At 52.7% G+C, this 23,946-nt stretch overlaps 1 protein-coding gene across 1 annotated transcript; it reads right to left on the bottom strand.

The window, feature by feature from the left end:
- Positions 1-2,624: 2,624 nt before the first annotated feature.
- On the bottom strand, positions 2,625-23,670 carry ISM2 (isthmin 2). The gene is made up of 6 exons (XM_014267233.3): positions 22,875-23,670; positions 8,766-9,026; positions 7,902-8,274; positions 6,997-7,137; positions 6,441-6,518; positions 2,625-5,983 (listed from the first exon to the last, which is right to left on the bottom strand). The coding sequence occupies exons 1-6, from the start codon at positions 23,013-23,015 to the stop codon at positions 5,466-5,468; spliced, it is 1,512 nt and encodes a 503-aa protein (XP_014122708.2). The 5' UTR covers positions 23,016-23,670; the 3' UTR covers positions 2,625-5,465.
- Positions 23,671-23,946: the final 276 nt, after the last annotated feature.

The raw sequence follows: 23,946 nt of genomic DNA, 5'->3' as shown, positions 1-23,946 counted from the left end.
CTTTTCTCAGAGGCCATTTGAGGGCTCTTCCAGCAAAACTGACTGCCCTGGGTTATGCTGGTGCTTCCCCTGCTGGCTCTCTGCCTTACAGGCTGGAAATCAGCATCCCCAGAGCAGCAGAACAGGCTGTGTGATGTAGCCAGGCCTTGGCAGCCGTTCACACGTGAATCTCTTGGACTGGCCCAGCAGTGAAGGAAGGCTTGTGCTAAGGCTGTGCCAGCTCTAACAGGGCACAGCAACGGCAATTAAGGCCTTACACCACTTCAGACATTGACTTGGTGAAGGAGATCTGAGCCTTAAGTCATGCTAGGGAAGGTCACTGCACTACATCTGCCTACTGCCAGCACACACACTCCTGCAGCTACAGCTGACCTCCAGTGCAGCTGCACGATGCTAATGAGAAACCCCAGACCTCTGCTTTGCTTGGAATTGCTGGAAAACAGTCACAGTTTAGTAGTCCTTCAGCTATTTGGGGAAGGGAGAGTTGTATAAGATTAGGGAGAAAAGCAAGGTTCAGTATACTCTGGCCCAAAAGCTCTTTAAGAATCTGACAGGGAAAAGTCCTGTAAAGTAAAGAAGACAAAGGTTAAAAAAACAGAAAACAGAAGTGAATTTTTCACAGTGATGGAAGTCAGAGGTGGACCCTCACTGACTATGCTGTTATGAGGCACATGGAGATGAGTAAGAAGCAACCATCAAACAATAAACCAAAAGGGGTCTTTGAACCTTTTTAAGACTGTAGGCAATGCTTACATAAGGGAAGGCCTAATAAACCTGTAATGAATCCAGTACATTTCGGTATAGAAGATAATATACTTGGTAACTTAAAAGCAAAAAAATAATTACATTACCACTGGTGTTGTAAAAGACAAGTTTAGGAGACAAGACTAGAATAAAAAATTATCTTGACTAAGTGGAAAAGTGAGGTCAGCAGGACTACAGCTGAAAACCTGCAGTGCGCTGGGGTTTGGGGCTTTTTTCTGGTCTTCTGCTCCAGAGGTGTGCCAGCAGCACAGAAGACCCATGTAACTACACAGTGAGGTGTGTCCCTTCACAGGCCAGAACAGGGGTGTCTGAAAGGTTTATTTCTTCTCTGGAACTACAGTTTTAACTCAAGATCCACAGACCACAACCACACTTTGCTCTTTCCCAGGTTAATACCAGGCATTGCAGTTCAGACCTGCTGCACAGGCTTTGGCTAGGCTCTCCTGGCATTATCACTCTCTTTTCTCCTTCCAGAGGAGATCCTTTTGGGCCCAGCTGGGTTTTTGTGTGCTTCCTAAGATGCAAATTCCTGGAGCTAGAGCCCTGAAAAAAAATCAGGTAATGGGATCTCCGTTGCTGTAAACATGTTCCTACAAAATCTGATGTTCATCCCTGAGAGATGGGCTTTCCTCACCCTCCCTGTGCCCCAGCAAAATCTGGGCATGGCTCCTTCTGTGTGCAGACAAACACCATGCATGCTGGGTGCCAGGGGACTGGTCCAGCTCAGCTCCAGTCCAGGCTGGCAGACTGAGACAACTCAACAGCAACCAGTCAGGAAGTTTTGTGCTCAAAGCAGCAGGCAAAAGTGCAGTTTAAGACAGCCACAGACTCACTGTATGATTTCAGGTGACATCTCCAGGCCTTTAGCACCTGCAGAATTAGGGCAGGAATTCTCCTGCTTCCATCCTCTGTGGCTGTGGGATTTCTGTATCCCAGGAGTTTCACAGCAAGGTCCATCATCCAACACAGCAAGGACCTTGTTGCAGAGGACAAAAGCACATTAGGCATGTTATGTACACAGCAGTAACTGCTGCCTGCTCCTCCAGGGAAAGAGTGACTTTCTCTGAGCAGAGTGGATCTCAGCCTGCCACTCCTGGCTTGGGCTCCATGCAACAATGGTTTTGGTGCTGCAGAAGGCCAGCAGGAAGCCCCTAGCATCCTTCACTGAGAGGAGGCACCTGCTCCCCCAGGCAGGGGCCAGCAATGGTGCCAGGCAGCTGTGAAGCAGAGTCCCATGCTAGAGTAGCAGATTAACCCTTGACAGATGTGCAGCCAGCACAAAGCAAAAGGAGAAAGAGAGGACAGGAAACAGCTGGAAACAGCAAGAGCTTGGAAGTGTTTATGATTTACACACTAAATTAACAGCAACAAAAAGTCGTTATCCCTAGAAAGCTTTGCAAACCCCCCTGCTATAATTAGCTGCTGGCTCTGGAGGTGGTTTGCCAAATCAGTTTTTTAGCTGGGATGGTGCTGGGTTTTTCCCCCTGCTATGGTGTGCTGGACCATCAGCCAGTACCCAGCTCTGGCCAGGCTGACCATGGAATAAAACCCAAGGTCAGGGCTGGGGCACAGGCAATGTATTTGCTTCTCAGCACTGACCCTGAGGGTCTTCTTGTAGGAGGTTCCCTGCCCTGAAAGCAGAACTTCACATATCCCATGGGCTCCAGATAGTCTTTCTTACCTTCTTTGCAGCCAGACAAGTTCAAATGCAAACGTTAAGGGAAGGAAGCAAAGCCACCAGGGCCCCAGCTGGGGCTGGGAACCCAAGACAGAGAGTGTTAACATAGCATGATCCCTCTCAACCAAAACAAATAGCAACACATGCTTCAGTCACAACTGAATGACATCAGCATGACATATACATATATAAAGTGCTTTATTGCAGCATCAGATTAAAAAATTCTTCTCTGTGAAATTTTGTAGGAATAAAAGACATTATATATATATTATATATATAAAAACCCAATAAACTTAAGGAGTGAAAGCTTAGAGATTCATCACTTAAATAGCAGTGGGCTGGACAGAATCTTTGATGGGATAAAAAAATAAACACTTGCTTAATGACGACTCTTCTCATGGTGTTCTGCAGAGCCTCACGGTGAGTAAGGTGCTTGTATGAGGAACAACAGTGCTTGTTTCTCATGCTCCAGTTCATGCCTGTATTGTCCAAAACACAGAGGCAGCAAAGCAGAACAGCTACTTGCCTCTCAACTAGCTTTTGTGGGGATGTCAGGGAAGGGGGGAGTATCAATGCAAGAAATTTTTTTACTTGCCCTTGGACAGGAACTCCAGTTCTTACAGAAATTACAAGGTTTTTTTCTGGGGGTTAGACTGGTTGACATAGCCAGAGTAAAGAGGAGAGTAAAAATCCTGGGTAACGTTCTCACTGTAAGAGCACTTCCATAGAGAGCAGCCAGTCTAACAAACAAATTGGCTGAGCTTTTGCAAGCCTTCTTCCAGAAAGATTGTTTGTAAAAGTCCTGCTTCCATGCTTGGGTCCAATACTGAACACTAGGCACATTCAACAGGAGGTTCTTTAAAGAAGTCTGCACTGATGGTAAATAAACTCCACTGGGAGTTTGGTGAAGTTAATGATGCCATACAGCATGCAAATAGAAATATGCTCTGCTGAATGACTGCAGCTCACAAGCTCATCCTTCCATGGCTTCAGACGCTCATGGCTTCCTTTGCTTCCATGTCTCTTGCTGAGGCTCCCTGGCTCCCAGAACCAAGCCACCAGATCACTGTCACCCCTCCTGACCACCTCTGCATGACCTACCTCTTTGCCAGAAACTAGTGAATGAATGACCATTTGGCCAGGGAACATGCAGTGATCATGGAAATGTTCCAAGGTCTCCATCCATGCTTATCTGGTTCTCTTCCTTCTCACCATTCACAGAACACAGGGCATCTCAGACTGCATGTCTGTTGGGAAATGGATGATGTCTGCCTGTATTTTGATAGAACCCATATCCAGACTCTAGGGATACGAGGGTGTAATAACAGTTGAGTAAGAATAATTCAGCGATAACTTCATTAATACTTCTGTTTTACCAGCTATGAAGTCTTAGGTATGGATGACCAAGGATGCAATATTCTATCAGTGACCAAGGCAAATGGATCAACATACACACAACAGATACAAAGACACTCCCAGAAAGACTCCCCAAAGAGCTTTCAGACCAAGAATATTCACTGAGGCTGGAGAAAGCTCCTGTAAAAAGGACAGACAGTACAGGATGGTCAACTAAGGACCTCTGCAACCAGTTTTTTCATTCAACAGTGCCCTGCAGAAGTACATGAAGTAGATAGCAGCCTTGCATGAAACCTCTAGAGTAGAAATGACTCTATTCTTCTTTATGTGTGCTTGACTTTTATTTCCCCTGATGTATAAAATTTCTTAAATAAAAGCTATAAATTTTCTGCCAGTTTAGCAACTGAATGTCCAGGGAAAAAGGTGCTCAGCCTAGTTTCTCTGCAGAAAAGCTTCCAAAATATGCTGGGAGACACTGCCATGGACCTGTGAAAAGCTGAATAAAACCCAGGCAAGATCAAAGTGTCAACAGAGAGCATCACGATCCCTATCTGTGGACACCAGCTATTGACATTATTAGCACGTGTGTCTTCCTCCTCTGGAGCCACACTTGTGAGCCGGGCCTGGAAGCGAGCCCGAGGGGTCCATGGCTCGGTTTGTCTGGGCTGCCTCCATGTGGGAACCTGGGGAGACACAGACTGGAGCAGCTGGGGCCATGGGCAGACTCAGCATGGAGCAGGGCTAGCTTGGCTCAGTGCTTTTTGCTCCTCACCAGCAATGGCATGAGCAGTGGCTGTGAGTGGGAAACACAGGACTTTCTTTTGGGCTGTGTCACAGGTGCTCCTGAGACCCTCTGGGGACTGCCAAGGGGCCAAGGTCTGGGAGAGGGCTAGTGCTGTGACTTGCCCAGATGCTACCACCCTGGTCCTCCAAGAACCACAGCAGAGGGGCTGAAATGCACACAAGGTGGCATCCCCATGCTGACCTCCTCTGAGGTCCACCTATGTGTAGCTTTGGCAGCCAAAACCCTGGTGCCTAGGCAATCTTGCCAAGCAAGCTCAGGCAGCCAGTGCCCCTCCAGCCCACTCCCCCAGACCCATAGATCCATAATCCTTTCCCTGCTCCTTCCCAACCATGCATGCACAAACCCAAGGATGGGGGGCCTGGCTCTGTATGCCTGGCTGGAACAGCCCTGCACTCTCTAGAAGACTTATCCCCAGTTTCAGACATAAACCAGGGCAGGTGTACAGACCAGAGCAGGCAGCCATGCCTGCAGCAGCTCCTCAGGTGTGGTCTGAATCCAGCAGGAGCTGAGCCCTCTTCACCCTGTGCTCAGCTTTCAGGCCGCATTGGAAGGTCATAGAGAACAAAAGCAGACAGGAGCAGCCCCTTGCTCCCTTTATACCTCCCAGCCCCTGCTGCTTTCCACATGCCAGGCCAGGAGCCCTGGGCTGCAGGACTGCCCTGGGTGGAAGGCAGGGCCTGCACCCTAAGAACCTCCAGCACCCTCAGAAATCGGAGGAGACTCCTCTGAGGGGATGAGACAGGTGGCACATCCTCCCCGTTTTGCCTGGCACCGCTGAGGAGCCCACGGGCAGGGCAGGACTGGCCAGGCTGCACAGGGACTCAGCCAGTGGCGGTGATGGCCCTTTTGAGAGTGGCTGTGCTAGTACTCCTTGGCCTCCTGCAGCTGGGACAGGTACTCCTCCTCGGCGGGGTTGTCAGCACAGCGCTGGCCATTGTTGGGGGGCCGGACGGCGTGATAGCGGCTCCAGTCCCCCTTGCAGAGGATCCAGGGCAGCATGTCCACCTTGTAGTGCAGCTCCGGAGAGAACTCAGTGCTGATGAGGTTGGGGACGCCGGCGCCCTTGCCGCGGGTGATGAGGCGGGTGTGCTCGTCGTAGCAGCAGTGCTGGGCAGCCAGCGTGGTGCTGTCCAGGGAGAGCATGGAGCGCAGGCAGAAGCGCGCCGTGGGCTTGTAGATGTCCAGGCGCTCCTTGGGCCCGCTGGCGTCCCGCCATCGGAAGCTCTTGCCCCGCTGCTCGTCACGCAGGTTGACGGCGCTGTAGACGGCCTCCAGCGGGTAGGAGCAGGGGCAGCTGGGCAGGTCCGTCAGCACCTTGCTCAGGTACTTGGTGAGGAAGTCGCTCTTGCAGTTCAGCCACTTCTCGCAGCTGTCCACCTCTGGGGAGGGTACCAAAAGGGTGAGGGCACGCACGCTCTGCACCCCACTTTACCCAGCAGCCATTTGCCTGAAGCCATGCCAGCACCACCGGCGGAACCTGCAACCACCAGGGAGGAGCAGCCAGGCTCCTGGGACGAGCTGAAGCCAGCTCCACCCCCAAGGCAGTGACAGAGGGAAGGGGTTTTGTACTGGCAACATTCCCCTGTGGGAGAGGGCACATGGCAGGCTGGCTTCAGCCACTGAACCCTAAAGCTGTGTTGTAGCAGGGCTGCGGGAGCAACTGGGTTTCCCAGCATGACCACTGAAGCCTGTACATGGCAGTGGTTTGGTGACTTAGGTTTGGACACCAGACACAGGACCCCTTGGCTGAACCCTGAACCCTCCCCACCAGCCAGCTCCGACCCTCCCAAGGTCTGTCACTGAAGCCCCCAGAGCAAAGCAGAGGCAGAGGCTGACCTGAGTTGAACAGCTCTGTGGTGTTGTCGCTTTTGAAAGGCGTCTCCTCTGTGGGGAAGACCATCTCTTCTTCTGCTCCTTGAGACAAAAAAAACCCAAAGAACCTGGCTGAACACGGGAAGAAAGGTGGTTTTTCCCTCTGTATGTGCACCAGACACCACCCATCTTCCAGCCCCTCTCCTGCCACTTCTTTGGTAACATGGCCCTGTGATTGGAAGGAAGGGCCAGCAGCAAGACTGGCCCAGCAGAGGTTGTTAGTTATGTAAATCCCTGTGGATAGAGCTGGCTCTCAACACGCCTCTCAGGAGAGGTTTTCAAGCTCCCAGTATGAGAGAGATGCAAGAAGTCACACACCAAACTTAATGCCAGCCCACACAACTACCCATGGAGCCATGAAACCCAATCATAGCTTCTGTGGGGAAACAAAGCCCCCTGGTCATTAGCCCTGACCACATTAAACATAACTAATTCTTGAAGCATGAGCAAAGCCTCCAGCAGTGGGCCAGCCCACATCAAAGTCAGACAGTAGCCAAGGACTGTTCTGGCAGGGGCTCACCAGGGCAGTGTGTCAGATCGCAGGTCCTCGACTCTGTCGCTGTGCAGGCATAGCCACAGGAGCGGGTCCTCTTCTGGTTGCCACTGCCACAGGTGATGCTGCAAGGGGACCATGGGCTCCACTCCTCCTCATCTTCATAGTCTGTGCACAGCAGGCAAGAGGCAGAGAGTGACAGATCTCAGCAAAGCTTTAGCAGCAGGGGAGACAGCAGCCACCTGGGACCTCCCTCAGTTCTGCCTCCATCCCTGAGCAGGGACAGTGCTGCCTGGGGCACACGGAGGTGCCCAGCCATGCAGTGCCAAGGGCCAAACCCATCCTCACTGCCAACCCAAGGCAAGCAGCCCTGAGCAAAGGCTCGCATTCTCACAGCTTTGCTCCCAGTCATCCCAACACAAGCAGGTATTGCTGTCCACCCCCACATGGCCTAGCACACTGGCCATGATGCTGAACACGGATATTAGCAAAGGCTGGCTGGTTTTGGGGTCATGGCCAGCAAGCTGCAGGCAGGGGCTGCTGTGGTGTCCCAGCCCATCTGCCCACTAGAAACTGCCATCTCTGCAGCTTCTCTCCTGGGGGGAACCCAGGTCTGTGGAAAAGGCTGCTGGCACTGATGTCACTACAGGGACCTGAGTCAATGGCAGCAGCACTTGTCATTAAACATTGATATTGTATGTCTCATCTGAGCATGCCTTCGCTAGAGCCCATGCTCCAGTGTGACTACATGCAAGGACAATTCCTGCTGGGACACTGGCATGTCTGACTGCTGGCAGCCCCGGCCGAGTGTGCTGGCCTTTATGCTTGGCATGCCTGCTTATTTTGTAAGTAGGAGCTGAGCACCAGTGATGCCTGGTGCAGGGCTGCAGGCCAGGCAGGACAGTGCAGACCCGCATTGCTGAAGAACTCACCGTAATTGTATTTTTCCTTAAAGATCCAGTTTTTCTGCCCGGGCCATGGTTGGTCCCAGTTACCACCTACTCCACTAAGCATGGACTCCTCCTCATAATCTGTTGTGTAATCTTCCTCTTCATCATCATCCTCTTCTTCTTCTTCCCTGTCCCCTACATCCAGGTTGTCATCCTCTTCCTCCTCTTCCTCCTCCTCTTCATCTTCCTCCTCCTCCTCTCCCTCAGCAGGGTCAGTGTATTCCCAGAAGAGGGGCCAGAATAGGTCCTTGTGAGATAGCCACTCAGAGGATGTCAGAGACCAGTCATTGCTTGTCTCCTTCAACAAGTCCATCTCCATCTCAGCCTGAGGATCATCCACCACTTCAATGGTCACCTGGAGGGCAGATATGAGGCGAGGCAGTGAGCTGGGGCACAGCCCTTGGACAGACCCACCAGACCATGCCCAAGAGGCCACAGACACTCAGGGCTGCAGGACTGTATGAGGAGCACAAATGGTATCTCCTCAGCCAAAGGACTGAGCAGGGACAGAGTGCGAAGCACAGGGTGGCTGCTGGTCACCCACAGGGGCCAATGCCACCCTCAGAAATTGAGAGCTCCCCCATGTAAGGATGGTTTACTCCTGCTCTATGAAGAGGGGGTGGGGAGGACAGGGGAAAGGCTCTGAGCAAATTCCTCAGTCGAGGAGCAGCTTCTCCATGCTAGCTATCTGCAGCTGGAAGTCACCAAGAAAACAGATGACAGTGGCCACACAGACCCTGCTCATGAGATCTTTTGCCTTAAGGAATGAAATGAGGCTGGAGAGCACCACTTTCACCACAGCACTCACCCACATCCCCCCGTGGCCCTCCCAGACCCACTCCCCACCTGGATGTTGGGGTTCTGGGCACTCAGGTCCACGTTGGCCAGCCCCGGCAAGTTCTGCAGGTCCAGCATGAAGGGCAGGCTCTCCTCCTGGCCAGCAGCACTGGGCTGGGGCAGCACAGGGCTCCTGGCAGCCGGCTGAGGCAGCCCTCGGCGCCTGTGCCGGCGCGGGCCGGCCTGCCCGCTGCGCCGCAGCCCCCGCGGCCTGCCCGGCGGGGACAGCTCCTCGTGCCCTGCGGAGTGCGGGCCGGGTGATGCTGACACCTGCATGGGGAAGAGTCACAGGAACAGCTCCTGACGGTGCTGGTGCAGGCAGGGAGCAAACCACCACCCAGCAAAGACGGGTCTGGTCTCCTGCCCCAAACAGTTCCTCCACCCCATCGTACTGCAGAATCAGCAGAGCAATTAACATGTTAATCAATCAAGTTAATGCCAAGTGCCCTGTGCTGTGCCAGGGCTCAGTTCTGCTGCACCTGAACCTACAGGTCTATTCAGACTGGTACTTCCCAATCTCATGACCACCCTCCCTGCACCCCTCTGCTGTCCCATTGCCCATCTTGTCTGGCTTTCCACTTCTCACTCTCCCTTTTTAGCTATTTCTCAATCCCTGGAAATGGGTTAACAGCAAGGGTTGCTTCTGGTCACAGAGCTACCACAGATCATGTTTAATACTTTCATATATTTATATTAAAAGTTTACAACCAGGGCTTTATGACAAAGGGGAACGCCTCACCCAAATACATTGTTCTGTGGTACTGGTATTAGGGCAGATGACTTCAAGCAGCACAGGTTTAATTGAAATTTCTGATGGTGCCCAAAGGCAACCACAAAGGTGGAAAGAAACTGCTGGTAGATATAACCCAGCTACCTTTAGCTCTTTGGGAAAGAGAAGATTCCCAGCCAAACAAGTCAACAAAACTCACTTGTGAGTGCTGCCAGTGGCTCTCAGTGCTGCTGCCACTCCAGGGGCACATGGCACATGCATGGCAGGAGGAGCAGGGCTGGCAGACAGGGAGCCCTGCCCCAGAGGCAGCACCAGCCAAGCACTGCGCTTGCCCCAGTCCCGCGTTCCCGTCCCGCACTGGCACCGCAGAGCAGCGGGACTCCAGGGGCCAGAGGGCTCCAGGGTGCCCACGAAACCCGAGACGGGAACAGCTGGCAAAGCCCCCCCGAGGCACGGGCGTCCTTGGGAAAGTCTGCAGGGCCCCGCAGCTCAAGGCTGGGAGCAGAGGTGCCCGCACTCCCAGCATCTCCGTCAGTGTCTGCCTTTTTCTGGCTGCCCGGCTGAAACCCCCCTTTGTTCCCAAGCTCTCACCCTTCGCACCAGCCCGGCCGAAAGCCGTGGGATTAACGAAGAGCACGGAGTGCCCCCTCCCCGCAGCCGGGCGGGGGGGACGCAGAGAGGCATTTCTACCTGCAATTAGAGCCAGATGGTTCGGGGAAGGACTCCCCTCCCTTTCATCCTGATCACTGGAGCACTTCAAAGGCAGCTGGAGCCTAGCCAGACTCTCATGAGCGCACACAGCCCGTCCCCAGCCCTGTCCCCGTACATCAAAGCCCACGATCCCTCCATCCCCGGGGGAGGGAAAAGAGCAGCAGGGACGCTGCTGGTCCCTTGGCTGCTGCCCAGGGCAGGCTGAAGGCAGAGAAGGGCCGGTGACAGACTCCACCAGATGGGCCCTGAGCAGAGAGGGCTGCAGAGAGGACAGAACCTGGGCTGCCCAGAGAGAGTCCTCCCTGGCCTGGAGGACTCCTGTGGCACTGCTGGTAGCAAACCTGAGCAGAAAGACCCCCCTGCACACACCTTCCCCTCTCAGCTCCCCCTCTGTCCCCATCCAAACCACAGTGCTTTCGGGAAGAATGCATGGGGATAATGCCTGGCTCTGTCTCAGCCTAGTTCCCAGTGCCTTAGCCCCTTGCTAGGTCTCCTGTCATGTTCCAGGAGTCCTTGACAAGAAGCAAGGAGCTCAGGTGGAACAAAAACAGCAAAGGGGGCTGAGCAGGCAAACACAGCCATATCCCAGTGCTGGCAGCACGACACTGCCTGCTGTGCTGGGTCTGCTGCCAGCTGCACAAGCCCAACACAACCCCTGCACAAGAGACTGGCAGCAGCCAGGAAAGGCTGGCGTTCCTGCCCAATTTGCAAAGAGCTTATTGGGCTGGGTGAGCTCGTGTCACACACAACCCAAATTTAATACACATGGAAAGTGAGGTCTCCTCTAGCAACAAGATCTGAGCTCACTCAAGGACACCAGAGAAAGCAAGCCAGGAGCAGACTCAAAGTCTCCAAATTTACACTCAGTGCCTAATTCAGATTTTACGCCCAAACAAGCTCAAGAAATTTAGAGTACTGTTCCCACAGGGAAAATGTAAAACTGCTCCAGGAGAACTGGCTGCAAAAATATTGCAGGGCAAACAGAACTCCCTCAGCTCCCAGATACTCTGGAGGCATAAGAATGACAGGGGTGGCCACCCAGAATGGCCAAGAGCCCTTCAGCAATGGTCACTGCAATGTACCACCCAACACCTCCCTCCTCTTGGCATCTGCATCACTCTAAAGGCTTGCTGGGTTAAAATGTCTCCCTACATCAGATGTCCCTCCTATCTAAGCTCAGTGCCCTGCCCCAGACAGTCAATCAACGGATTTAACAAGCTCTTAGAAGGCCCAGTGCTCCCTCCAGGTCAGAGCATCCATGGCATCAGATGTGTCTTCTCCAAGTCATCAAGGGTCCCCTGACAGCCACACGAGCACCACCTGAGGTTTGCACCCCTCTCCATGACACCCACCCTCTCCTCTGCACTGTCCAAGCAGCAGCTGGAAAAAGCCACCAAGGATGGAGCTCAGCCACTGCAGTGGGCTAAGGGAAGAGAAGACTTTGCCGGTCTAGAGGGAACACTCTATTCCCCTGCTCTCTGCAGAGCACAGGAGAAAGCCTGCAAACCATTGGAGAGCTCGTCAGCAGCAGCAGCAGCTCCCTTCCCCTTCCACCCCCATGGAAGCAGAGTGCAGCACTGGGGAGCCATCAGTGTCTTCCAGCTGAGTTCCAACCTTCTCCTGCAACCAGCCAGCACCAAGCAAAGGAACAAGCTGAACAAGGAACTGCCACAGCTGTTCCTGTTTACACTTGGCATATCCTACCTGGCTGGGAATAAGGGCAGGAACCTGAGAGAAACTCTGGGGCAGCACTCAGGAAAGAGCATGGAGTTTCCCTTTGTGAAGATCATGTTTTGACTGCAGGCTGTGAGCAGGATCATACCTGCCTACCTAGCAGCCCAGGAGCCCTTCCCACATGGTCCAGGCTGTCCCACATGTAGGATTGACCACTAAAACACCTTGAGGCACAAGCTTAGAAGGTTGGAAGGGGAAATAACTCATTAGCAATTCACCCCAGTACCATGCCTACTTTGTACATAACATGGGCAACAAGGTGTGTGGAAAAGGTGTGGGAAAAGGCCACACATCACTGCTCTAGAGACCAAAAGCTGACATTTTTCCATTTCTAGACCATACACCTCTATAAGAACTGCTGAAAAATCTGGAGATGATGAAGAGAACAGCCACAAAAACATTTCAAGGGATGGAAAGTCTTGTACAAGTCTTGTACAAGTCTTTTCCAGTGAAAGACTTGTACAATTCAATTTGTTTCTCATGCTGAAAAAAGAAAGCAATGACTCAGTTTTCCAGTTCTTTAAGGCAGTAATCCATCAGGCACCAGAGACTATAATCCAGAACAGAAACACATAATAGGAAGCAATGTGCCCAAGTCAAAGCCAAAAATATTTAACTGAGGAATAAGGATCATGCTTTTAATGCCATAGGTAATTAACCACAGGAACAATTAAAAAGAAAAGTGACAATTTTTCTTGTGGAGACTGCCAAACCACATGACTGGGCTGCAACTGCACCAGGGAAGAAATTCAAGGCTCTAGTAATTTCTTCTGCTCTTAAAATTTGTAATTTTGCTAGAAATGTCCATAAGGCTTTGAACTAAATCTGGAATAAGGAAGCAAATGACCAATGTTCATGTGCTGCAGCTCTTACTATAAGAGACATGACATTTCCGTTTAAAACCTGAAAACATCATCAGACTAGCTCCTGTGCTGTGCTGCACTTTGGCAAGCAGGGACACCACCACCCTGCCACTTGCACAACCACAGGTACTCGTCCCTCCAGCACGTTCCTCAGCCTCCCTGCAGGAGCTGCAAGCTGCCAGAGCACCCAACAGCAGTGCTCTTTGTAACCTGACAGACTGCTGAGCAGAGCTGCCCCTCATCATGGGCTTACACAATCCAAGCACATTTGAGAGAACCCCCTGGCAGCGAAGCACTGCGAGAGCATCAGCAGCCAGTGCTGCACACAAGTCACCAGCACAGGACAAGCTCAGAGGATGCAGCTTCTACCCACACCTATCCCAAGCCAATTATCGAGCACATAAACTCATTCAGCTTGAACCAAAGGAACCTGTGCCCACGGCAGCCAGATCAGAGGCAACATTCAGGCTGTGCTTTGGGCTTGTTAACACTGCAGTGAAGAAAATGACGTATTTGCTAAAGGCCGGTATCACACTGAGCTATAATTATAAGGAATGGGGGCTTTTGTTGCTTAATCATTACTGCTTGTGTTAGGTTTCCTTTGAACAGTTTTACCATGCTGTATTGAAACAAGAAACCACCAGAGGAACTATTGATCTTTTCCTGAATAGACATTCCTTCTCTTTCCCCAAAGCTTTCCAACATTATTTTAAAATCTGTCTGTTGCAAACTTGCCCACTTATGAATTAGTCAAGTACAATTTTTTTAACCATAAAACTTTTCTTTTTATATTTACCTAAATGAGCTGCAAGGATCTGGAGAAAGTATTAAAAAATTATCTTTGGACTGACACTGGGTAGGAACAACTCCAGAGTAGGATTTTACTATAAAGCCATACTATAAAGCTATGGAAGTGGAGAAGGCTGGTTGGCTGCATTAGAAGGAAGCCCAGCATGTCTGGGGTTAGCTCTGGGGCTGCAGTTTGCACAAAGCCCCATGACAGTTTTTGCTGGTGGCATGGGGAGAAAGGGAGGTTTTTCTAATGCTAACAGGTAACACTACTGTCTCTTTAACATAAAGTAGGGTTGAACAGCAGGGTGATCTCCAGGAACAGATGCAGTGTGCCATGATGCCTCCCTCCCATAGAACTGCTTTCTCCTCTATGAGGCACTGCCCAAATAAAGGGCTTTTTTAGCCCAGCCAGCTGAAACCCCCATGGCCTCCTTAGGGCTGTAGTTTGATCCTCCTGGCTCATAAGCCATCCACCAGCACATAACCTGTCTCCTGGCAGGCTTTCAGCCAGATGGAAAATCCATGGGACACGCATTAGGCAAGTGACCTCTGCCACCCATCAGCTCATCACCCACTTAAGGGATTTCCCAGAGCCCTGGCAGAGCACAGCATCTTCTGGAGGTGTCAAGAGCTGGGTGGGTACCTACCAGATAACAGGGAAGGCAAACATGCCGCTCAGTTCCTGTTACTGTCTGTAAGACCTTCTGAGCCACAGTCCCAGCCATCAGATCCAACACGTTTAGACTTACAGGCAGGTGGCTTAGCAGGAGCTGTCACTCAGGATTTTGACATGTGAGCTCTGGAAGATCTGCCAGAGGTAATTTAAAGAAGATCTCCAGTTGCCTCCCTCCTCTTGTGCTCTGGGTTACACTGCTGCCCACAAAGGGGCTGTGGCACAGGTGAAGAGCAAAACCCAGACTTCCCAAACGCTGTACTGTCCCCTCCACCTCAGGACCAGCTTACATGGGTGCTGGGAGGGGTGTTATTGGTGTTTGTTTTTGTTGGTTTGCTCTTTTCTTTTAATAAAGACTCCCTTTAGCTTTTAGGAGAGTTCTACAAGTGCTCAAGGAACAGACAAGGCACTTGGTTATCATGCTTACGTGGGCAGATCCTGTTTATGACAGACCAGCAGGAGCCAGCAGCAAACTGTGGGCTGTGCAGATAATTATTACGCCCTCATGATTATAATTTTCATTCAGTTATCAAAATACTTCAGATCATATGGTATCACTTTCTTTTCTAACTAGCTTCATTCCAACTGTCTTGGGTAGAGAGCTGCAGGAGGCAGCATCAAAGGCTTCCTCATGTTTCACATTTATTTTCATGTCTGACAGTTGCAACAACTGTAATCTCAGAACTCTTTCCAAGGTCGGTGACTCAGTTGCTCCTGAGGCAGAGCCAGCCCTGGAGCAGAAGACAGCACAGCACGGAGAAGCAGCAGCACGCAGCACCACGAGGAGCAAGGACGCAGCATAGCTGACTTTGTGCAAGACCAAAAATGAGCAGGTTGTCCAGGCTACTGAGAACACTCCTCACCATGGACCCCACTGGCACAGCCCAGCTCCTCTCATCAGTCGGCTCTCCTGTGGGTGTGCTCATGAGCAACCTGCCCAAGGCATCCTCACTGCCCTGTCACTTGTGACACAAGGAGGAAAAGCAGCAGCCTTGTGGCCTTGCACCTCAGCCAAGCTGCTGACCTCCTCATGCAGATCATGGTTGTTTCACTGGCAGATGTTTCTCTACCATAAACATCTTCTCCCTGTTCAACAGTGAGACAAATTTCTTTGTCTGCAAGGCTCCCATTTTGCACACAAAGAAAATGACACACTCCTCAGGTGTGGCCAGGCCAGGCGTACATGTGGGTCTGCCATGCTGTACTCAGAGAGGCTCTCGAGAAGGTTCAGCACAGCTCAGCTCCTTCTCCCCTCCTGCCCCCAAGGGGAACTGGTCTCCTTTCTACACAGATGAACCACACAGGCCTTGGAGTGGAGGAGCTGGAGCATATCCTTGGCAGTGCTGATACATCCCAGCACAGCAGATGGGGCTGTCCTTGCACCAGAGACCCTGCCCAAGCACTCAGGTCCCAGGGGCCAGTTCTTGATGGGTGATGCCTGCTGCAAGGACAGAGCAGGTGGCAAGGCACCCATTACCTGAAGATCCTGAGACTTGGGTACAGGAGCAAGGCCCCCACAGAGACTGCAGGGAGAGGTCCCCAGAGTGATGAACAGATCCACATCCTCTGGTGCTCTCTGGCAAATGCTCCTGCTAGGGCATGTGGTTTCTGCTAACACAGTTCAGCAGTAATACACATAAGCTTCCAGTGCATCAGAGAGAGTCTAGAACAAGCTGCTAACTTGTTCCAGCTCTAAACCCCATGTGCTTCAGTAACCATTAACTTGTTCCAGCTAAAGATCTGCATTCGCTAGTCTGCACACCGTAACTCTCCCACTGCTCCAGCTGCTGCTTCCCTGCCTGCCACAGCCCAGGCAGAACTGCAAGAGGAAGAAAATCCCAAATAGTGCAAAGCAGGTGGAGAAACTGACAGGACCCGATCAACACCAGCCTCCCCCTGCAGGCTAGAAGAGGTGCGGAGGGAATCACAGGCAGGAGGGAGTGCAGGGGGCTCCTGCTCCCCTTGTCCCACAAAGGGTGCACAGGCTGCCCCTCCATGCAAGCAGTGGGGCAAGGAATGCAGCCAACCAAACAAATGCAAATCCACCAAGGATCCCTTCAACAGCAGACAAAATGGGCACCTGGGCTCACAAAACGAGCCAGACTTGGAGTATCTCTATGCCCCGCACAGGAAGGGATCCAGGCAGGGATGCTGCATCTCGTCCTCTTGAAGGGCAAAGCTGGGCTGACTCTGAGCCAGCAGTCCCTGCCCCAGGTGTTGGCTGCAGCTCCCCAGCCTGGGGTCCAGCCCAACTCCTCCCCAGGCAGCTTTGATTTTAAGGAGTCAGCAGCCTTAGCATGTAATAAAACCACATTGTCTCCAAGAGGAAGACAGTTCCCAAGTGTTGGGAACTGCATACATGAAGATATCTGTACATTGTCTCCAAGAGGAAGACAGTTCCCAAGTGTTGGGAACTGCATACATGAAGATATCTGTACATTGTCTCCAAGAGGAAGACAGTTCCCAAGTGTTGGGAACTGCATACATGAAGATATCTGTACAACACCTTGTTTCAATGGAGGTGCTCATGGTATGGCACAGTGCAGCTGGAATTCCCTGCGATTTTGGCTGCTGTGGGAATGGCTGCAGGTGAAGGGGAGGGCAGGGAGGACAGCAGGAGGAAGTGCCAAAGTGTTAAGGAAGAGAGGACATCCCAGGGGAGGCAAAGAGAGGTTGATTTTCCACATGGGGCACTCCCACAGCACCTCCAGGCCACCCAGCAAACACTGCCTCCTCAGCCAGCAGCACCTGGGGCCCAGGGGCTGCCTTGCTCACTCTAGGCCAGGGCTGCCAGGCAGCAGGGCTCACCTGAAGGCCATGCCATGTGCCAGCCTCCTGTTAAGCCCTAACAAGTGGTAGTGGCTCTCTTGGTTTGGGACATGTTCCCACACATGCCTTGCAGCTCGAGTCCTGAGTGCTAGATAAGAGCCTGAAAGACCAGGCCAACCACCGGCTCCTAATCCAAGACAAACCCACGCATCACCACCTCTTCCCTGCATCATGGATGTTTCCTGGCCATCTGCAGCCAGGTCTCTACCCTGTGCCTATCTTGTGGTGCCAGGGCACAGCAGAAGGCAGCAATTGACTTCATTTTGTTCCTTTGAAGTTCTATCCCTGCCCTAGGGACTAAACCAACCTGAACCCCAAGAGGCTTTGGTGCCCTTTGTGCCAAGGCCCACCTAGGACTCAGAGCCAGGCAGGTCACCATAGTTCTGGTGTCTTCATGTCCTAAGCCCTGAGATGAAAGCACATCTCAAACAGCTTCTCAGACAAGCACCCAGAATCCCTACACAGAAGGAACACGGAGACACTGAATTGCTTGGAAGCAACACCATGCAGCCACATAAAAGCATCAGGCTGCCCAATGAAGGTTCCTTGAAAAAACATTCTACAAACACAAACAAACAAACAAAAAATAGTCCTTACACTGCACTTTTGCAAGCTTCTGTCTGAAACAAATATGATCCAGCACTGAAATATGCTGCAATCTCTTCCTTGCTCCAGTACATTATACAAAACCTGAGCCTCTGGCTGATAACATTTGCTTTGAAGGAGCTGGACAGCACAGGTACACCTTGCTGGCCTGTCTGCAGCTCAGACTGTCCTCAGGCTCCCCTAAGGGAAGTATCAGGCTTCTTGTTTTGAGGATTATTCTGAGAGGAAGAGTACTTACTGCTATTGTGGACCAGTTTTCACTCCCTGCCCCTGAAACACTGACAAGAGCAAAGCAGGAATTACTCTCTAGCACGATCCCTCCATCGCCCCACTGGGAGGATCATGGCTGGAGGCACGATGAGTTCCCCAGTTTGACTGTCTTTGAGGAAAGGGTCTGCACGAGCCGGACAATTTTGGGAACCCAGAGGGAGTGTAGGGCAATACCCTGTGGGGCGATTTACGCCTAATCTCTTCCCCTTACATGTGCCTTTTACAGGAACGCCTTTGATCGGAACAATGGGAACGCAGCAGACCTATTTGTGCAGTGAAAATGGAAGAAGCCCCCTTGTTGGGCAGCTTCCCTACACCCGGCTCTCCTTTGTTTCTGCTGCTGTCTCAGCCCCAGGGCGGGAGGGTTTTCAACTGTGTTGACTAAGATAATTTGGCACTTCTCAAAAGGGAATTTGCTACAAAGGGCGAAGTACCTCCCTGCGCACAAAGAGCCCCTTTCAGAGCGGAAGGATGCTTCAGTGAACGTTTTGTACCCACAAATCCGACCTCCGCCAAGGACAAAGCCAGGGACAAGAACGCTTAATTGCCGAAGAAATGAAAAGGTAAAAAGCACATCCTCGGGCAAAATGACTCTGCTACTGACACAGCCCGCAGCGGCGGCGGGATCTGGCTGTGCAGGCAGCCGGCACCGAGGCAGCTGCTCGCTCCCGAGCTGCCCGGCAGGAGCTGCACACACGGGGGACAGGGCTGGGGACCCACGGCACGGCGGGACGCTCCGGGGACACCGCGATGCTCCTGTCGGCCAGGGCCCCGCAGGAGCAAGAGCCGGGCGGGAGGCTCGGGGCAGCCCCGCAGATCTCTGTGCTGTGCAGCCCAGCACCCCTGTGCTCTCCCCAAACCAACGTGTCCGGGCTACATTGGGGCTCCCCAATGACGGGGCCAGCCCCACTTACAGCCTCCTGACAAACTGCACTCAAGCCCAGCTGACATTTCTTTCCTTTTAACACTTTTTAAATCTAGGACAGCCACATCACCTTGGAGCTCCTTCACCCTCTGTCTGCTGGTATCTCTGGCCAGGCACCACATCACTGCTATACAATTAATTCTTAATGATTTTTAATCAGGTGTAGACCTTTAGTTTTACAAGTAGCTTCCTATTGCTTTTCTCACTGCCTGGTTTAACCAGTAAATAATGTGCAGTTTTGTTACTTGTTTCCTTATTTCTCAGGGGCCAGGAGCCAGTCATATCAGGTGCTGCACAAACCCACTGATTTGCAGCCAACTCAGCCTTTATGCTATGCTTGATATTTCTTTCGTTGCCTTCCTTTATCTCTTATCGCAGATGCCAGATTTGCTTTGCTTACAGCCTCAGACCAGGGGAAATCCAACAGCAAGTTCCAGCCTGGATCTGCCCCCTGTCCCAGCCCTGCAGTAACATTTGGGGAGTTTGTTGATGTTGCTCTTGGGCTGCTCTCTCAAGAGTGGCTCCCTCCTGCAAAAGAGCACCCACCAAGCCCACCAGAGCTGGACTGGGTGCCCTGGACCCTCCATAAAACACTGCTGGCTTGCTCTGCCTCACCCCATCAGCCCTGAGATGCTCCAACACACCATTCCTGCCATCACGGTTATTCCTATGCACAACTACTGAAACTCTTGTGTCAGTTCACACAGATTTAATCACTCTGAACATTTACCTTTTTTGCATGACAGTACTGTGGCTGTTTTCTGTTTACCAGAAGAGCACTGTAACAGATTTGTATCAGCTGGAAAGAATCCAAAGATCTATTAACAATGTTCAGGGCCAATATTTTGAAATCCAGTCAGTTTATAAAAACATATTTTTCATTTATAGCTCTTGACTTCATAAATAAATGAACCATTAAGTGATGCGATGAGCTGTACCTTGTCTCCACAAGGGACACAAGCTTTTCCAAGTATTGTTACCCAAATATGAATAGCCACTTAACTCAGTGCTCCATCCTGCCACATTTCTGCTCACATCAAAGTATGACACATCCAACCTGCAAAAGTGTTCTTAAACCCCTGCTGTACACCTGTCTGCTGTTTCTGAACCCGCCTGCCTTCCCAAACATCACCAACAAACCTCCAAAGGAGCAGGTACCTTCCTTTGATAGAGTCAAGTCACAGTTTGGAAAGAAAACTGCCTTTCAACTTTTCTATCCTGCCTTTTCAACTTCTAGTCAAATAGGCTGAAGAAAGAGCAAAATATTCTCACTACATCTGTTGTTTATGCTGAGCACAGTACAATTTGGGCAAAACTTTGCTGACCTGTGTCATTGCTAAGACAGTGTAAACACAAGTACTTGCTCCTTTGGTAATGGCTGGAAATACTGGATCCTGACTGAGGTACAGGATTTCAGACACATTCATAAGGCTAAGACCCAAAAATAAAGCATGTGTTCCCTGCATCCTTCCTACCATAATAAGAACACTTTCTATCTCAAAAAAATTACTGAAAAACTTATTTGTTTGATTTTTCTAACCTATTTTAGTATAGAAGTGCAGCTCCAAGGCTCAGCACAGATTACAAAAAATCTCATTTGGTTCTAAACCAAGGAAATATGTTATTTGATTTAAACAAAGTCATTAAATTTTAAAAAGTCCAAGTTATGTAATTTCTTAATGGTTTTGATTGTCTATCTGCTCTGCTCTGTCATTTCTATTTTTCTCCTCACAGCCCCCTTCATTCTACCCACATCTGTAGGGCATTACCCGTAGTGTAACCAATACTCCAGCTGTGGCTGCCCTGCTGCCATAGAGACAGGACAGATCAGTGCTGCAACAGGAACCATCTGTATGTGTGACCCAAAATCACTCTGGAGTTTTTTTAACCACCATGCTGCTGTGCTTGTGCTCTCTGCTTTAGTTCGAACAGCTGGGCATGACTACTCTCAATTGTCTTCTGCATGCACCAGAAACAGAGGATTTCACCCCAAAACGCAGCCAGCAGACACATGCCAACACCTACTGCTTCCTCCCTGCCATGGGAGCTGTGCCCCAGTACTCTGAGGGATGCAGGGTGCACCAACGAACTGCCAGAGGAATCCATTCTTCAACTTCCTCCTTGCTGCTGACCTCCACCCTCAAACCCTCGCCTGCACCCTTCTCGCATGTTTGTCTTTCTGCAAGAAGCAAAGGTCCCGGAGACAGAGGCGGCTGTGAAAGTGCCGTGTGTGATCCTTGGCTGGCCGCACAACGCTCCCCTTTCACAGCCATTCACAAACCGCGCCTCACAGCAGCTCACACGCTCTCCCGTGGATTTCAGATGTCAGATAAAGAGAAGCCTGAGACTTCGCTGCAGGGTCCCGTGGTGAGGGCATGCACAACTTCCTAGCAGACAGCTTGTCCCTATCCTTGGTCCCTGCCACAGGGCTGCAACACCTTCCTGGATTTCAAGGGTAAATCCCTACTCCTGCAGCTGGAGTCTGAGGTCACTCTGCCTGACATTTGTCTGGCAATTGAACCAGCATGTACATCTATAGTTGAAGTTTCGGTAGCAAAGTACAGCACCAACACGATATTACCAGCAGTAGAGCACACCATCCCCAGCAGTTCTCTTTCATCGGCTCAGTCCACACTCCACTCAAAACCATCACCAGGCTTGAGTAGCGGTACTTGGCTGGATGCAGCCTGTGCCCTCTCTTGCCCCTTGGCCAAGCATTCTTGTGGCAGATTCCCTCCTCACACATGTGCCCTGGAGTTCCTGCTGGAATGGAGTTTAGTGCATCCAACAGGAGCTGCCAGCATGACTCCTCCACAGATCAGACCCCGTTTTGGCATTAATCTGCAATACGGTGTATCCCCATCACTTTGCACCTCCTCTCCCAGTCTGACTGACACTGGAGATCAAATCTGCTGCTTTCTGTACTGCTGCGTATCGCCAGCGAGGACTGAGCTGCTCGAACTGTCCTGCTCAAAATCCTCCTATCACCACTTTTCTCAATCATTCATTTCACCTACTTTTAGCAGCAGCATTCTTTCAAAGAGTACTTTTTAAACACAGCTCTACTCCTGAATGACTTTTCCTCCAGAGAACAATTCCAAGATGGAAAACAACTTCTTTTAACCATCCAATAGTCTTCCCTACTACCCTCTCTCCCGGTGGTTTCTTTTCCATTCTTGTCATCCCCATCAGGTCCCACCAGTTGGTTCCCAGTCTGACCAGTCCCTCATCGCCTGCCACGATCCGCGCTGGGCACGGAGCGCGGGCCAGGATCCGCGCTCAGAGGAGCGAGAGGCGCATCCCGGGCCATCCCCTCCTCCCGGCCCGGGGGCTCCAAGGCCGCCTGTCCCGGGGGACACTGCCAGGGCCAGGTTGCCGGGACGAGAAGGGAGCATGGCCGCTCCGGAACCTGCCCCAGGAGCGTTTCGGAGGGGAAGGGAGAGGAGATGGTGGCTGAAATCTATCGTGTTTCTGGTAGAAGAGATTTGGCATTCCTGGCAGGGCACCAGCCGCTAATTTGACTGCAGCCGGACCCCTCTCCTCCACCTGGGATGTTTGCCGCCGGAGGCAACCAATCTTCCCGGGCACTGTGTCACGGCACTCGGCCCCGAACTCAGGAAGCCTAAAGCATCCCCCTTCCTTCAGCCTCTGTGCAGTGCAAAGACCTGAGGCTTCCCGAGAATCCCGCAGGCCAGGAATGGGCTCCGTCCCTCAGCGAGTGAGGAAACAGCCATCGATAAGGGGAATGGGGGGGCCCTGCTTCTCCCGGCTGCTGCTTCTCTGCCCGGAGCTGTGGGCGGCCGAGCCGAGGGACACGTGTTGGATGCTGCTCCCGTCCGACATGCACAGCTGCCTCCGAGGGAGGGAGCCCCAGGTGCCCGGCTGCCCCCTCAGCTCTCCCGGGCACGGGAGGGGTGCAGAGGCTGAGGAAGAGCTCGCCCCAGCGCCCTCCCACCTCTCCGTATTTCCCCAAAGATAGCCCTACCTCCGCCAGCTTGGAGCTCCTCTCCTTCGGGGTACTGCCGCGCGGTTTCCCCCTCACGGGCAGCCCTCTCACCGTAGCCAGGAAAGTTGTCAGGAAGACGAATCCGAGGATGAGCACGACCTTCCCTCTAATCAGACGCATCTCTCCCTTCCTCTCTCCCCACCTCGCACGTCCAGGGCAGGCGGTCTGGCAGCACGCCCGCCCTTAATGCTCCAAATCCTGTCCTCCGAGAGGAGCAGTAAAAACGTAGAAATATATGTATCTGATATATATATAAGCCACCGGAGCCGGGAACTGCGGTGTCCCGCAGGCAGGGGCCGGGCAGGGTCCGCCGGCCCGGGCCACTCCGCTCCCTCTGATCGCTCTTGCAGTTTGCCGAGCACCTTCCGCTGTCGCGGCTCCCGCGGGTCGCCCACCGGTACTGATGCTGAAGGGTAACTCTGAAAAGCTTCACAAATGTGTGCGGGGAGGGAGGGAGGGAGAGAGCTTCGGCTCCCCACCCCACTTCCTAATCCTTTCGGCAATCCGATTTCTTTTCCTCCTCTTCTCCTCCCCTCTCCGAGTCACTCCCGGTGCTGCCGCCGCTCTGCAGGCAGCGCCGGGCACCGGCGGGCGGACGGGAGGCCGCTCGGCGGGGAGAGGCTCCCGCTCGCATGAAGCGCGGTCCGGCCCCTCCCGGGCGCCCGCCGCGGCTGCCTGCCCCGGGCACGGCCCCGCCGCGCCCCTGCCCCGCTCGGAGGCTGCCGGCACCGCCAGACCTCCCCCCTCTCCCTGCGGGCGCTGCCCCCTCCGGGGCGCCACCGCCCGCCCCGCTCCTCCCCTCCCGGCAGCTGCATGGCCGGGCCCGCGGCCGCCGCCCCTCGCCCGGCGGTGCCCGCGGCGCGCTGCCCCCGCGGCGGGCCCGGCCGGCCCGGGGCTCTTTGTTCCGCGCCTCGGCGGCGCCGGCCTCGCGCGAGCCCCGCGGCACCGGGCGCTTCCCGCGGGGCAGCCCCGCCGCCGCTGCGCCCTCCCGGTGGGGCGGAGCGGCCGCGGGCCCGGCGGCTCCGGCCCGGCCGCACGAGGCGGGGAGGAT

This window comes from Zonotrichia albicollis, chromosome 6, assembly GCF_047830755.1.
Source record: "Zonotrichia albicollis isolate bZonAlb1 chromosome 6, bZonAlb1.hap1, whole genome shotgun sequence".
Taxonomy (NCBI): domain Eukaryota; kingdom Metazoa; phylum Chordata; class Aves; order Passeriformes; family Passerellidae; genus Zonotrichia; species Zonotrichia albicollis.
The sequence above is the reverse complement of the archived record's forward strand: the minus strand, read 5'-3'. Positions and strand labels throughout refer to the sequence as shown.